Source organism: Rhinoderma darwinii, chromosome 4, assembly GCF_050947455.1.
Source record: "Rhinoderma darwinii isolate aRhiDar2 chromosome 4, aRhiDar2.hap1, whole genome shotgun sequence".
NCBI classification, from domain to species: Eukaryota; Metazoa; Chordata; class Amphibia; order Anura; family Rhinodermatidae; genus Rhinoderma; species Rhinoderma darwinii.
In genome coordinates this window covers 307671163-307686377 of record NC_134690.1, presented here as the reverse complement: position 1 = coordinate 307686377, position 15215 = coordinate 307671163, and the positions used below count along the sequence as shown (strand labels likewise).

At 42.2% G+C, this 15215-nt stretch overlaps 1 protein-coding gene across 1 annotated transcript in view; it reads left to right on the top strand.

Moving 5' to 3' along the window:
• SYNJ2 (synaptojanin 2) overlaps positions 1-15215 on the top strand; it is a 250116-nt gene that overhangs the window by 112110 nt on the left and 122791 nt on the right. Inside the window, exon 7 of the mRNA XM_075863738.1 lies at positions 12379-12398. Coding sequence (XP_075719853.1) covers positions 12379-12398 — 20 coding nt within the window. The remainder of the gene's footprint in view (positions 1-12378; positions 12399-15215) is intronic.

Below are 15215 nucleotides of genomic sequence, written 5' to 3'. Positions count from 1 at the left end.
TCTGCGTTTTTAACCTCTTAACGCCGAAGGACGGATATATCCGTCCTCAGCAGCAGCTAGTTCGCGCAGGAGGACGGATATATCCGTCCTGTAATCGTGCGGGTACTGTCACTGTACCCACGCGATCAGCGGCAGGAGCACGGCTGTTATACACAGCCTGGCTCCTGCTGCAACTGCTGTACTCCGATTCCGGCAGTTTAACCTATTAAATGCCTCTGTCAATAGTGACAGCGGCATCTAATGTGTTTGACAGAGGGAGGGAGCTCCCTCTGTCCCCCCATCGGCGCCCCCGCAAAGAAATCGCGGGTCGCCGTCGGGTTTCCATGGCAGCGGGGGTCTAACAAAGACCCCCAGGTCTGTCTTCAGCATCTGCCTGTTAGGCGATGCCGGAGGCATGACCTAACAGATTGCCTGTCAGTTTTACACTGACAGGCAATAATGCTTCGGTATACTAAGTATACCAAAGCATTATATATGCGATCAGCAGATCGCATAGTGAAGTCCCCTGGTGGGACTAAAAAAAAAAATGTCAATCAGTTAAATAAAGTTGGTGAAAAAAAATAAATAAATTATCAAATAAAACTACTTTTTTGCCCAAAAAGTGGTTTTATATAGTAAAAGTGTCAAAACAAATCACACAAACACATATATGGTATCGCCGCGATCGTAACAACTTGAACAATAAAATTAACACATTAATTAAACCGCCGGATGAACGGCGCAAAAAAAAAACGCCAAAAAACAACGGCAAAATTCGCTCTTTTCTCCCATTCCCCCCATAAAAAATTAAATAAAAATTAATCTATAAGTCCTATGTACCCCAAAATAGTACTAATGAAAACTACACATTTTCCCGCAAAAATCAAGCCCACGTACGGCCACATCGACGGAAAAATAAAAACGTTACGGCTCTTGGAATGCGGCGATGCAAAAACAAGTAATTTTTTTCTAAAAGGCTTTTTATTGTGCAAACGTAGGAAAACATATAAAACCTTTACATATTTGGTATCCCCGTAATCGTGCCGACCCATAGAATAAAGTTAACATGTTATTTACGCTGCACAGTAAACAGCGTAAACTTATAACGTGATAATCAATGCTGGAATAGCTGCTTATTTTCAATACTCTCCGAAAATAAAGTTAATAGAAGTTAATCAATATATTATAAGCATCTAAAAATGGTACAATTACAAAATACAACTCGTCCCGCAAAAAACAAGCCCTTATACGGCTATGTCGACGGAATAAAAAAAAAGTTACGACTCTTGGAATGCGACCGTGAAGAAACAAACAATAATCCAAAGGTCATTAACGCGCAAAATGGCCTGGTCATTAACCCCTTCCCGCTCCTTGACGTACTATTACGTCATGGCAGCTGTATCGTTCGCGCTCCATGACGTAATAGTACGTCACGGGAGTAACGGCCGTTTCGGCCGTCCTCCCGACACATACAGGAGCTGTGACGCTGCTGTCTTGTTCAGCAGCTGTCACAGCTCCTACAGCGGGGACCGATCGCTGTGTCCCCGCCGATTAACCCCTTAAAAGCCGCGTTCTATAGAGATCGCGGCTTTTTAGGGGTTAAGCTGCCATCGCCGGCCTGCTACGCGATAGCGGCCGGCGATGGTGACTATGGCAACCGGACACCAAACAATGGCGTCCGGCTATGCCATAGACGGAAGCCTAGTGGGTCCTGACAACGTCAGGACCCACTATGCTTGCTGTCAGTGAGTAGCTGACAGTTCTAATACACTGCACTACGCATGTAGTGCAGTGTATTAGAATAGCGATCAGAGCCTCCTGCCCTCATGTCCCCAATGGGACAAAGTAATAAAGTTAAAAAAAAGTTAAAAAAAGATGTGTAAAAATAAGAAAATAAAACATTTAAAAGTAATAAAAGTAAAAATCCCCCTTTTTCCCTTATCAGTCCTTTATTATTAATAAAAATATATAAACAAACAAATTAACTATACATAATTGGTATTGCCGCGTCCGTAACGGCCTGAACTACAAAACTATTTCGTTATTTATCCCGCACGATGAACGCCGTAAAATAAAATAATAATAAACCGTACCACAATCACAATTCTTTGGTCACTTCACCTCGCAAAAAATGGAATAAAAAGAGATCAAAAAGTCGCATGTACCTAAAAATGGTACTGATCGAAACTACAGTTCGTTCCGCAAAAAATAAGTCCTCGCACGTCTTGATTGATTGAAAAATAAAAACGTTCTGGCTCTTAGAATAAGGTAACACAAAAAGTGAATGATTGTTTACAAAACGTATTTTATTGTGCAAACGCCATAAGACATAAAAAAAAACTATAAACATCTGGTATCGCCGTAATCGTATCGCCACGCAGAATAAAGTGAATGTGTCATTTATAGCGCACGGTGCACGCAGTAAAAAAAAAAGAATAAAAAAACAATAGTAGAATTGCTGTTTTTTAGTCACCACGCCACTTAAAAATAGAATAAAAACTGATCAAAAAGCAACATGCACCCGAAGAAAACTACAATGGATTCCTCAAGGGGTCTAGTTTCGAAATTGGGGTCACTTTTGGGGGGTTCCCAATGTTTTGGCACCACAAGACCTCTTCAAACCGGACATGGTGCCTAATAAAAAAGAGGCCTCAAAATCCACTAGGTGCTCCTTCGCTTCGGAGGCCGGTGCTTCAGTCCATTACCGCCCGAGGGCCACATGTGGGATATTTCTCAAAACTGCAGAATCTGGGCAATACGTATTAATTTGCGTTTCACTGATAAATCCTTTTGTGTTATAAAAAAAATGGTATAAAGAGGATTTTCGTAAAGACAGGACAAATAGGAAAGGTGGTGGTGTATGTCTGTATGTGAGAAGTGATATGAAGGCGAGTGTGAAAGAGACAATAGTGGGTGAAGACTGTGAGGAGGTTGAAACCTTGTGGGTGGAACTAGAAAGGGAGGTAAACACTGAAAAAATTACTTTTGGTGTAATCTATAGACCCCCCAATATAACTGAGGAGATGGAAGGTCAGATATATAAACAGATGGAGCGGGCTGCACAGGCGGGTACTGTAGTGATAATGGGAGATTTTAATTTCCGGGATATTAATTGGTGTCATGGTTCGGCTTCAACTGCAAAGGGGAGACATTTCCTCAACCTGTTGCAGGAAAATTTTATGGGCCAGTTTGTGGAAGACCCGACTAGAGGTGAAGCTCTGTTGGATCTGGTCATTTCTAATAATGCAGATCTTGTTGGGAATGTCAATGTTCGTGAAAACCTCGGTAACAGTGATCATAATATAGTTACATTTTACCTATACTGTAAAAAACAAACGCAGGCTGGGAGGGCAAAAACATTTAATTTTAAGAAAGCCAATTTCCCCAGGATGAGGGCTGCAATTCAGGATATAGACTGGGAAGAACTAATGTCAAATAATGGAACAAATGATAAATGGGAGATTTTCAAATCTACTTTGAGTTATTATAGTGCAAAATTTATTCCTACAGGTAATAAGTATAAACGACTCAAATTAAACCCCACATGGCTTACACCTTCTGTGAAAGGGGCAATACATGACAAAAAAAGGGCATTTAAAAAATACAAATCTGAGGGTACAGCTGTAGCCTTTGTAAAATATAAAGAGCTTAATAAAATCTGTAAAAATGTAATAAAATTAGCAAAAATACAAAATGAAAGGCAGGTGGCCAAGGATAGTAAAACAAATCCTAAAAAATTCTTCAAGCATATAAATGCAAAAAAGCCAAGGTCTGAACATGTAGGACCCCTAGATAATGGTAATGGGGAGTTGATCACAGGGGATCAAGAGAAGGCAGAGTTACTAAATGGGTTCTTTAGCTCTGTATATACAACAGAAGAAAGAGCAGCTGATGTAGCCGGTGCCAGTGCTGTTAATATATCAGTTGATATACTGAATTGGATGAATGTAGAGATGGTCCAAGCTAAATTAAATAAAATAAATGTGCACAAGGCTCCGGGACCAGATGGGTTACACCCTAGAATTCTTAAAGAGCTTAGTTCAGTTATTTCTGTCCCCCTTTTCATAATATTCAGAGAATCTCTAGTGACAGGTATAGTGCCAAGGGACTGGCGCAGGGCAAATGTGGTGCCTATTTTCAAAAAGGGCTCTAGGTCTTCCCCGGGTAATTATAGACCAGTAAGCTTAACATCCATCGTGGGGAAAATGTTTGAGGGGCTATTGAGGGACTATATACAGGATTATGTGACAATAAATAGCATTATAAGTGACAGCCAGCACGGTTTTACTAAGGACAGAAGTTGTCAAACTAACCTAATCTGTTTTTATGAAGAGGTGAGCAGAAGTCTAGACAGAGGGGCCGCTGTGGATTTAGTGTTTTTGGACTTTGCAAAGGCATTTGACACTGTCCCCCATAGACGCCTAATGGGTAAATTAAGGACTATAGGTTTAGAAAATATAGTTTGTAATTGGATTGAGAATTGGCTCAAGGACCGTATCCAGAGGGTTGTGGTCAATGATTCCTTCTCTGAATGGTCCCCGGTTATAAGTGGTGTACCCCAGGGTTCAGTGCTGGGACCACTATTATTCAACTTATTTATTAATGATATAGAGGAAGGGATTAATAGCACTATTTCTATTTTTGCAGATGACACCAAGCTATGTAATATAGTTCAGACTATGGAAGATGTTCATGAATTACAGGCAGATTTAAACAAACTAAGTGTTTGGGCGTCCACTTGGCAAATGAAGTTTAATGTAGATAAATGTAAAGTTATGCATCTTGGTACCAACAACCTGCATGCATCATATGTCCTAGGGGGCGCTACACTGGCGGATTCACTTGTTGAGAAGGATCTGGGTGTACTTGTAAATCATAAACTCAATAACAGCATGCAGTGTCAATCAGCTGCTTCAAAGGCCAGCAGGATATTGTCGTGTATTAAAAGAGGCATGGACTCGCGGGACAGGGATGTAATAATGCCACTTTACAAAGCATTAGTGAGGCCTCATCTAGAATATGCAGTTCAGTTCTGGGCTCCAGTTCATAGAAAGGATGCCCTGGAGTTGGAAAAAATACAAAGAAGAGCAACGAAGCTAATAAGGGGCATGGAGAATTTAAGTTATGAGGAAAGATTGAAAGAATTAAACCTATTTAGCCTTGAAAAAAGACGACTAAGGGGGGACATGATTAACTTATATAAATATATTAATGGCACATACAAAAAATATGGTGAAATCCTGTTCCTTGTAAAACCCCCTCAAAAAACAAGGGGGCACTCCCTCCGTCTGGAGAAAAAAAGGTTCAAGCTGCAGAGGCGACAAGCCTTCTTTACTGTGAGAACTGTGAATTTATGGAATAGCCTACCGCAGGAGCTGGTCACAGCAGGGACAGTAGATGGCTTTAAAAAAGGGTTAGATAATTTCCTAGAACAAAAAAATATTAGCTCCTATGTGTAGAAATTTTTCCTTCCCTTTTCCCTTCCCTTGGTTGAACTTGATGGACATGTGTCTTTTTTCAGCCGTACTAACTATGTAACTATGTACTATGTAACTATGTAATTTCACCTCTACTTTGCTCTAAATTTTTGTGAAACACCTAAAGGATTCATAAACTTTCTAAATGCTGTTGTGAATACTTTGAGGGGTCTAGTTTCTAAAATGGGGTATTTCATAGGGGTTTCTAATATATGGGCCCCTCAAAGCAACTTCAGAACTGAACTGGAACCTAAAAAAATAAATAAATAAGGCAATACTTCGCTTCTTACATTATACTGATAATGAGCCGTGCCCACCCCGAGATGACCCCAGTTTTGACCGTTTGTATAAACGGAGACCCCTATTAGACCGTTCCAGTGCCCGGTTTTCCCAAGCATACACCCCCGAGAAGTGTATTTCTATTGATGAGTCCCGGGTACATTTTAAAGGGAGGGTTCAATTCCTCGAGTACCTGCCGGGTAAGAGGGCAAGGTATGGCGTGAAGATGTATAAGCTGCGAGAGTGCATCAGGGTATACCTACAGGTTTAGGATATATGAATGAAAGGCCACCCCCAAACCAGACTGCATCCTAGACTACAATAGGTACATGGGAGGGATGGACTTGTCAGATCAAATCCTGAAGCCCTACAGCGCCATGCGGTGTGGTATAAGAAGCTGGCCGGAAACATCATATAGATGGCTTTGTACAATGCGTACGTGCTACGTCGATGTGCAGGCCAGACGGGAACTTTCCTGGAATTTCAAGAGGTGATTATCAAGAACCTAATCTTTAGTGACCAAGAAGGGGGGGCACCCAGTAGTTCTGGAAGCGAGCCCACACGCATCGTACCAGGGCAACACTTTCCAGGGGAAGTTCCCCAAACTGGCAAGAAGGGAAAAAGTCAAAAGAGGTGCAAAGTCTGCTATAAGAGGGCGATAAGGGATGACACAATATATCAATGTGACACGTGTCCCGAATAACCAGAGCTCTGTATGAAAGAGTGTTTTAAAATTTATCATACATCCCTTGGTTTATAATTTACCCCAATTTTACTTACCCTGATGCACTCCACACAGCTTATCCCCCCTCGTCTTTCCCCTCTGAGCCCTGCTGTGTGCCCAGGCAGCTGATAACAGCCACATGTAGGGTATTGCCATACCTGGGAGAACCCACATTACAGTCTATGGGGTGTAGGTCTCCGGTCAAAATGCTCACTACACCTCTAGATGAATGCCTTAAGGGTGTAGTTTTTAAAACGGGGTCACTTCTTGCGGGTTTCAACTGTACTGGTACCTCAGGGGCTTCTGCATACATGACTTCGCACTAGAAAATCCCCAGTAGGCCAAATGGTGGTCCTTTCCTTCTGAGCCCTCCCATGGGCCCAAACGGCAGTTTATCACAACAAATGGGGTATTGCGGCCCTCAGAACAAATTGCGCAACAGAATGGGGTATTTTGTTTCTTGTGAAAATAAGAAATTTTCAGCCAAAACTACATATTATTTGAAAAAAATAATTTTGTTTTCATTCCCAGCCCAATTCAAATTAATTCAGTGAAAAAACTATGGGGTCAAAATAGTCACAACACCCATAAATGAATTCCTTGAGGGGTGTAGTTTCCAAAATGGGGTCATTTGTGATTGGTTTCTATTGATTTGATACCTCTGGGGCTCTGCAAATGCGACATGGCACCCGAAAACCAATCCAGCAAAATCTGGACTCCAAAGAACACACATCGCTCCTTTCCTTCTGAGCCCTCCCATGGGCCCAAACGGCAGTTTATCACCACAAATGGGGTATTGCCGCACTCAGGACAAATTGGGCAACAAAATGGAGTATTTTATTTCTTGTGAAAATAAGAATTTTTGAGCTAAAATGACATTTTATTGGAAAAAATATTATTTTTTTTAATTCCCAGCCCAATTCAAATAAGTTCTGTGAAGAAACTATGGGGTCTAAATGGTCACATTACCCATAAATGAATTCCTTGAGGGGTGTAGTTTCCAAAATGGGGTCACTTCTGGTGGGTTTCCATTGCTTTGATACCTCTGGGGCTCTGCAAATGCGACATGGCAGCCGAAAACCAATCCATCAAAATCTGGACTCCAAAGAACACACAGCGCTCCTTCCCTTCTGAGGCCTCCCATGGGCCCAAACGGCAGTTTATTGCCACAAATGGGGTATTGCTGCACTCAGGAGAAATTGGGCAACAAAATTGAGCATTTTGTTCCCTGTGAAAATAAGAAATTTTGCTAAAAAATTACATCTTATTGGAAAAAATGTCATTTTTTTAATGTCACAGCCCAATTTAAATAGGTGCTGTGAAAAAACTGTGTGCTCAAAATGCTAACAACAACCATAAATGAATTCCTTGAGGGGTGTAGTTTCCAAAATGGGGCACTTTTGGTGGGTTTCCATTGCTTTGATACCCCTGAGGCTCTGCAAATGCGACATGGCACCCGAAAACCAATCCAGCAAAATCTGGACTCCAACAAACATATAGCGCTCCTTTCCTTCTGAGCCCTCCCATGGGCCCAAACGGCAGTTTATCACCACAAATGGGGTATTGCCACACTAAGGACAAATTGGGCAACCAAATGGGGTATTTTGTTCCCTGTGAAAATAAGAAATTTTGATCACAAATGACATTTTATTGGAAAAAATGACATTTTTTTCATTTCACAGCCCAATTCAAATAGGTGCTGTGAAAAAACTGTGCGGTCAAAATGGTAACAACAACCATAAATGAATTCCTTGAGGGGTGTAGTTTCCAAAATGGGGTCACTATTGGGGGATTCCTACTGTTTTGGCACCTCAACACCTCTTCAAACCTGGCATGCTGCCTAAAATATATTCTAATAAAAAAGTGGACTCAAAATGCACTAGGTGCTTCTTTGCTTCTAGGGCTTGTCTTTTAGTCCACGAGCGCAGTAGGGCCACATGTGGGACATTTCTAAAAACTGCAGAATCTGGACAATACATATTTAGTAGTGTTTCTCTGGTAAAACCTTCTGTGTTACAGAAAAAAAAATGAATAAAATTGAAATTCCGCAAGAAAAATGAAATTTGCAAAGTTCACCTCCACTTTGCTTTAATTCCTGTGAAATGCCTGAAGGGTTAAAAAACTTTCTAAATGCTGTTTTGAATACTTTGAGGGGTCTAGTTTTTAAAATGGGGTGTTTTATCAGGGTTTCTAATACATAGGCCCCTCAAAGCCACTTCAGAGCTGAACAGGTACCTTAAATAAAAGGCATTTGACATTTTCTTAAAAATATGTGAAATTGCTGTTTATGTTCTAAGCCTTGTAACGTCCAAGAAAAATAAACAAATGTTCAAAAAACGATGCCAATCTAAAGTAGACATATGGGAAATGTGAACTAGTGACTATTGTGGGTGGTATAACCGTCTGTTTTACAAGCAGATGCATTTCAATTCTGAAAAATGCTATTTTTTCAAAATTTTCTCTAAATTTTGCAATTTTTCACCAATAAACACTGAATATATCGACCAAATTTTACCACGAACATGAAGCCCAATGTGTCACGAGAAAACAATCTCAGAATCGCTTGGGTAGGTTTAAGCATTCCCACGTTATTACCACATAAAGTGAAATATGTCAGATTTGAAAAATGGGCTCTGAGCCTTAAGGCCAAAACTAGGCTGCGTCCTTAAGGGGTTAAGGGGTTAAACGGTTTGAAGAGGTCTTGTGGTACCAAAACAGTGGAAACCCCCAAAAGGTGACCCCATTTTGGAAACTAGACCCCTTGAGGAATTCATTGTAGTTTTCATGGGGTGCATGCGGCTTTTTGATCAGTTTTTATTCTATTTTTAGGTGGCGTGGTGACTAAAAAACAGCAATTCTACTATTGTTTTTTTATTCTATTTTTGTTACAGCGTTCACCGTGCGCTATAAATGACATATTCACTTTATTCTATGGGGCGATACGATTAGGGCTCATTTACACGAGCGTGTTATACGTCCGTGCAACGCGCGTCGCAGGGACCTATGTTAGTCTATGGGGCCGTGCAGACAGGTGCGTAATTTTCACGCAGCGTATGTCAGCTCCGTGAAACTCACAACGTCCTATATTTGTGCGCTGTTCGCGCATCACGCACCCATCGCATGTCGGACGGAAGCAATTCCGTGGGACAAGCGTGATTCGCGCAACAGCACTATAAAGGATGAATGAAAACAGAAAAGCACCACGTTCTTTTCTGTTTACAAACATCCAAACGGAGTGTCATAATTATGGCGGCTGTGCGAAAACCACGCAGCCACGCATCATAAAGGGCTGACACACGGAGCTATTAAGTGCCTTTTGCGCACACAAAACGCCGCATTTTTTGCTTGCGCAAAACGCACACGCTCGTGTAAACCCGGCCTTACGGTGACGCCAGATGTTTATAGTTTTTTTTTATGTCATATGGCGTTTGCACAATAAAATACGTTTTGTAAAAAATCATTTACTTTTTGTTTTGCCTTATTCTAAGAGCCAGAACTTTTTTATTTTTCCATCAATAAAGCCGTGCGAGGACTTCTTTTTTGCGTAACGAACTGTAGTTTTAATCATTACCATTTTTAGGTACATGCGACTTTTTGATCTATTTTTAATAAATTTTTTGGGAGGTGAAGTGACCAAACAATTGTGATTTTGGTACGGTTTATTATTATTTTCTTTTACGGCGTTCACCGTGCGGGATAAATAAAGACATCATTTTGTAGTTCAGGTCGTTACGGACGCAGCGATACCAATTATGTATCGTTTATTTATTTATATATTTTTATTAATAATAAAGGACTGATAAAGGAAAAAAAGGGGATTTTTTCACTTTTAAAACTTTTATTTTCTTATTTTTACACATCTTTTTTTTTACTTTATTACTTTGTCCCACTAGGGGACTTGAGGGCAGGAGGCCCTGATCGCTATTCTAATACACTGCACTACATGCGTAGTGCAGTGTATTAGAACTGTCAGCTACTCACTGACAGCAAGCATAGTGGGTCCTGACTTTGTCAGGACCCACTAGGCTTCCGTCGATGGCATAGCCGGACGCCATTGTTTGGTGTCCGGTTGCCAAAGTAACCATCGGAGGCCGCTATCGTGTAGCAGGCCGGCGATGGTAACTTAACCCCTAAAAAGCCACGATCTCTATTGAACGCGGCTTTTAAGGGGTTAAACAGCGGGGACACAGCGATCGGTCCCCGCTGTAGGAGCTGCGGCAGCTGCTGTACGAGACAGCAGCTGTCACAGCTCCTGCGGCCACATAATTTCACAGAGCATGCGCGGTGGATTGTGTTAACCACGCATGCTCTAATCAGATAGAGAAGCACGTGGTACTGTTACGTCATTTGTGACGTAACCGTACATTTTGAAAGCCGGAAGCAAGGTAGCAGACCAAATGGACGGGTCTGCACAGGAAGTGCAGATTTTGCATTACTAAGGGGGCGGTGACGGAAGAGGATATACGACGCTACAGCCATCTGATGAAACGTAAGTACATTGTAAAGTTATATATTTTTCATTGTTTAATTTAAATGATTGTATTTTTTTACTTCCGGAAAACCCCTTTAATAAATTAGGCCATCCGTGCACTAGAAAGTCAAATCTATGAGCAGGAGTAGAATTGCGCTGTAATTTACACCAGTTTCTGGCATAAATTATCATTTATTATTATTATTAATAATATATATATATATATATATATATATGTGTGTGTATATATATATATATATATATATATATATATATATAAAATTTACTTTTTTATTATAAATGTATAGTAAATTTGTTGGGCTGTTAGCCCCTCCCCTTTTGCTAACCCATCGTCCCCTAAAAATGTGCCGTCGCTGCGTACAAGTTAAAGACACAAATATTCGTGCCAAAATTGGCATGAACCTGATAAATCTCCCCCCATAGTCTTTATTTCATAACTAAACAGCTTTATTTAACCCCTTACCGCTATGTGACGTAATAGTCCGTCACAAGCGATGTCCTGTTAACGCAAATTGACGGACTATTACGTCATGTGGTTAACAGGCACCTGTGTCTCCAGACACAGGTTTAGAGCAGTGATAGGTGCTGTCCTGGACAGCAGAATATCACTGCTGAACGCTGAGGGACCCATCGCAGCGTTCCCTTAGCAGCGATCATCGCGACAGGTCAGTCATTACTGGCTGACCATCGCCATGTTGGAGGGGGAAGATCGGGCATCGGCGGAGTAAGTAAATGTTTTAGAACAGTGATAGGTGCTATCCTGGACAGCAGACTATCACTGCTCAACGCTGAGGGACCCATCGCAGCAGTCCCTCATTGGCAATCATCTCGACAGGTAAGTCATTACTGGCTGACCGTCGCCATGTTGGAGGCGGCGATCGGGCCTCGGGGGGGAGTGGAGACAAGTGATTGGCTGCTGTCATGGACAGCAACCAATCACTATACATCACTGAGGGACCAATCAAACTAGTCCCTTGTCAGCGATTGCTATGATTGGTCTGTCTGACGTGACAGACCAATCCTATTACACTGGAGGCCATTTTCATTATGATCCCACCCTGTATCCCTCATTGCGGTTGTTGAGAGGGAGCTGAGCGGTTGTGTTGCAGAGAGCTGTGTGCATATATATATTTATTACATACTACTACCCCCATCCTCCACCCTTTACCCCCTGATCACCCACCCTAGTTATTACTTTTACTTTGCCGTGATTTTTGTTGCTGCTGTTGATCAGTAACTGAATAAGTTGCTGATAACTGTTCAAAACCCTTGCTACAGGGTTTTTTCTTTCTTTTACTTTACTTGTAAACCCCTGGGACGAGTATTGCTGTCCTGTGTTCTGATCAGTGACTTAGTTGTCACCGATCGCCTAATACAAGCCTTGCTCTAGCACTTTTTTTCGTTTTGTTATAAAAAAAATCTTGTAGTGACGCAAACTCCCCTTCTTGCGTCCCCTGGCGAATCAGTGACATTGCCATAACTGATTGCCTAATACAAGCCTTGCTCTAGGTTTTTTCTGGGCACTTTGTTTGTTTTTTTCTTTTGTTATTAAAAAAAAAACACCATAAAACTCCAAAAAATAAAAAAAAAATATAAAGCTCAAAAAAAAAATATAGGAGTTTATTTAGATGCCCAACTGATAAAGAGCATAATGGCCCATAGAGTATTTACGGCTGAGGAGGCATATGCCGTTATTGCTTCGGACAGAGAGTCCGGGAGTGACCCAGAAACCCTCTTCCATCTCTCTTCTTCCTCATCAAGTGAGGATGAGGAACCGCCAAGAAGACACCCTGGTCGTCTACCACACCAGAACCTGAGGGTAGTGATCCCATGTGGACCGCAATCCCTGAGAACTACGAGCCCCAGGTCCCTGATTCTATTTGAAACGGCAGGGTTACAGGAAATATACTTTTTTCCAGTTTATTTCACTGACAAATGTATTGACCTAATGGTGACCCAAACTAACCTGTATGCCCAACAGTTTATGGCCCAGAATGCCTCATCTAGTTACGGCAAGCCCAACAGGTGGACCCCTGTGGACACCATGGAAATGAGGACGTTCTGGGGTATTGTGCTCCATATGGGGCTTCTGAAATAGCCATCCATCAGAACATACTGGAGCACAGATGTACTGTACCACACCCCCATGTACCGCATGGCGATGGCCAGGACTCGTTTTGAGATAATTCTCTGATTTTTGCATTACTGCGATAATGCACAGTGCCCACCCCAAAGTGATCCCAGCTTTGACCGCCTATTTAAAATTAGACCACTATTAGACCATTTCAGTGCCAAAATTTCCCAGGTATACTCCCCCGAGAAGTGCATTGCTGTTGACGAGTCCCTAGTTAGTTTTAAAGGGAGGCTTCGATTCCGCCAGTATCTGCCGAATAAGAGGGCAAAATATGGCGTGAAGATGTACAAGCTGTGCGAAGTACATCAGGGTACACCTACAAATTTAAAATATATGAAGGGAAGGACACCACTATTCATCCCCCAGCATGCCCCCCCCCCCTTCATGGGAGTTAACGACAAGATAGTGTGGGATCTGGTGCATCCACTGCTGGACAAGGGCTACCACCTCTACCTGGATAATTACTATACTAGCGTACTACTTTTCAAGAGCCCCATATCCAGAAGTACAGTGGCATGCGGCACAGTTCGCAAGAACCAGAGAAGCCTCCCTAAGTCGCAGCTCGGGCAAAAACTCATAAGAGGTGAGAGCAGGGCACAATTCAGGCAATCTATTGTGTGTCAAGTATAAGGACAAGAGTGATGTCCATATACTGACAACAATACATGGCCATGGCAGCACCCCCATCCCTGTACGAGGTACAGAGACCCTCAAACCCAATTGCATTCTTGACTATAATAAATACATGGGAGGGGTGTGTGTGTTTGTGTGTGTGTGTGTAATATGTATGTGTATATATATAATACATATAATGTCTCATCAGCCAGGGCTGTAGAAACACAACCCTGCTCATGAATACGTTGCCCTGCTTTGTTTGGAAACCATGGAGACAGGAGATAGTTTGATCTCCTGACTCCATTTGAAATCTCCCGCACGCACGGACAGTCTCGCGCGCGCGATCTCGCGGTATTACGCGCGCGCTCATGAGTCAGCTGGTGGTATATAACCATGCCGACCCATGTTAGCCGGGGGCGAGCGCCACCCCCGCTGCGAGTGTACCGGCAGGGTTAAATAGCCCTGCGTCTGTACGCTCAGTAGCTGGAGCTAGCAGGAAATGAGCTGAAGACGACTCCACCAACGAGGTGCAGCTGGGACCGGCCTGCCTCTCACACCACCACGGAATGGCTCACCTCTCCTCCAATGCTGTCTCCTGCTACGGCTCCTGCTACTCTCCTGCTTCTGCTCCACCAACGACCCGCTAAGTATCAAGTGTAGCAACAGCTACACTTAACCCTCTCTCTCACTGTCTCCTCCTGCTGTCCCTAAAGTTAACCCTTGCCCTCCCTGAGTACTGTCCCTAAGTTAACCCTTGCTGTCCCAGAGTAACCCTTGGTGCCCCTGAGTCCCTGTTAACCCTTGCAGTCCCTGAAGTTAACCCTTGCAGTCCCTGAAGTTAAACCAGTGCTGCCCTGAGTTAACCATTACTACCCCTTGCTGAACCCTGGCAGTCCCTGTGAGCCCTTGCAGTCCCTATGAACCCTTGCAGTCCCTGTGAGCCCTTGCAGTCCCTGTGAGCCCTTACTGCCCTAAGTACCCTGCAGTGACCCTTGACCTGCACATCCCCAGGTACACAGAAACCCATTCCCCTTGTTCCTCTTTTCCCGTATTAACCCTTAGTGTATAGGGAAAGTTGTATTGGGAGGGAGTAGGACAGAGATAGTGAGCGTGTGAGAATTACAAGTTACCTACACTACCGTTCAAAAGTTTAGGGTCACTTAGAAATTTCCTTATTTTTGCAAGAAAAGCACAGTTTTTTTTCAATGAAGATAACATTAAATTAATCAGAAATACACTCTATACATTGTTAATGTGCTAAATTACTATTCTAGCTGCAAACGTCTGGTTTTTAATGCAATATCTACATACAGTGAATGAAATAAGTATTTGATCCCTTGCTGATTTTGTAAGTTTGCCCACTTTCAAAGACATGAACAGTCTAGAATTTTTAGGCTAGGTTAATTTTACCAGTGAGAGATAGATTATATAAAAAATAAAATCACATTGTCAAAATTATATATATTTATTTGCATTGTGCACAGAGAAATAAGTATTTGATCCCCTACCAACCAT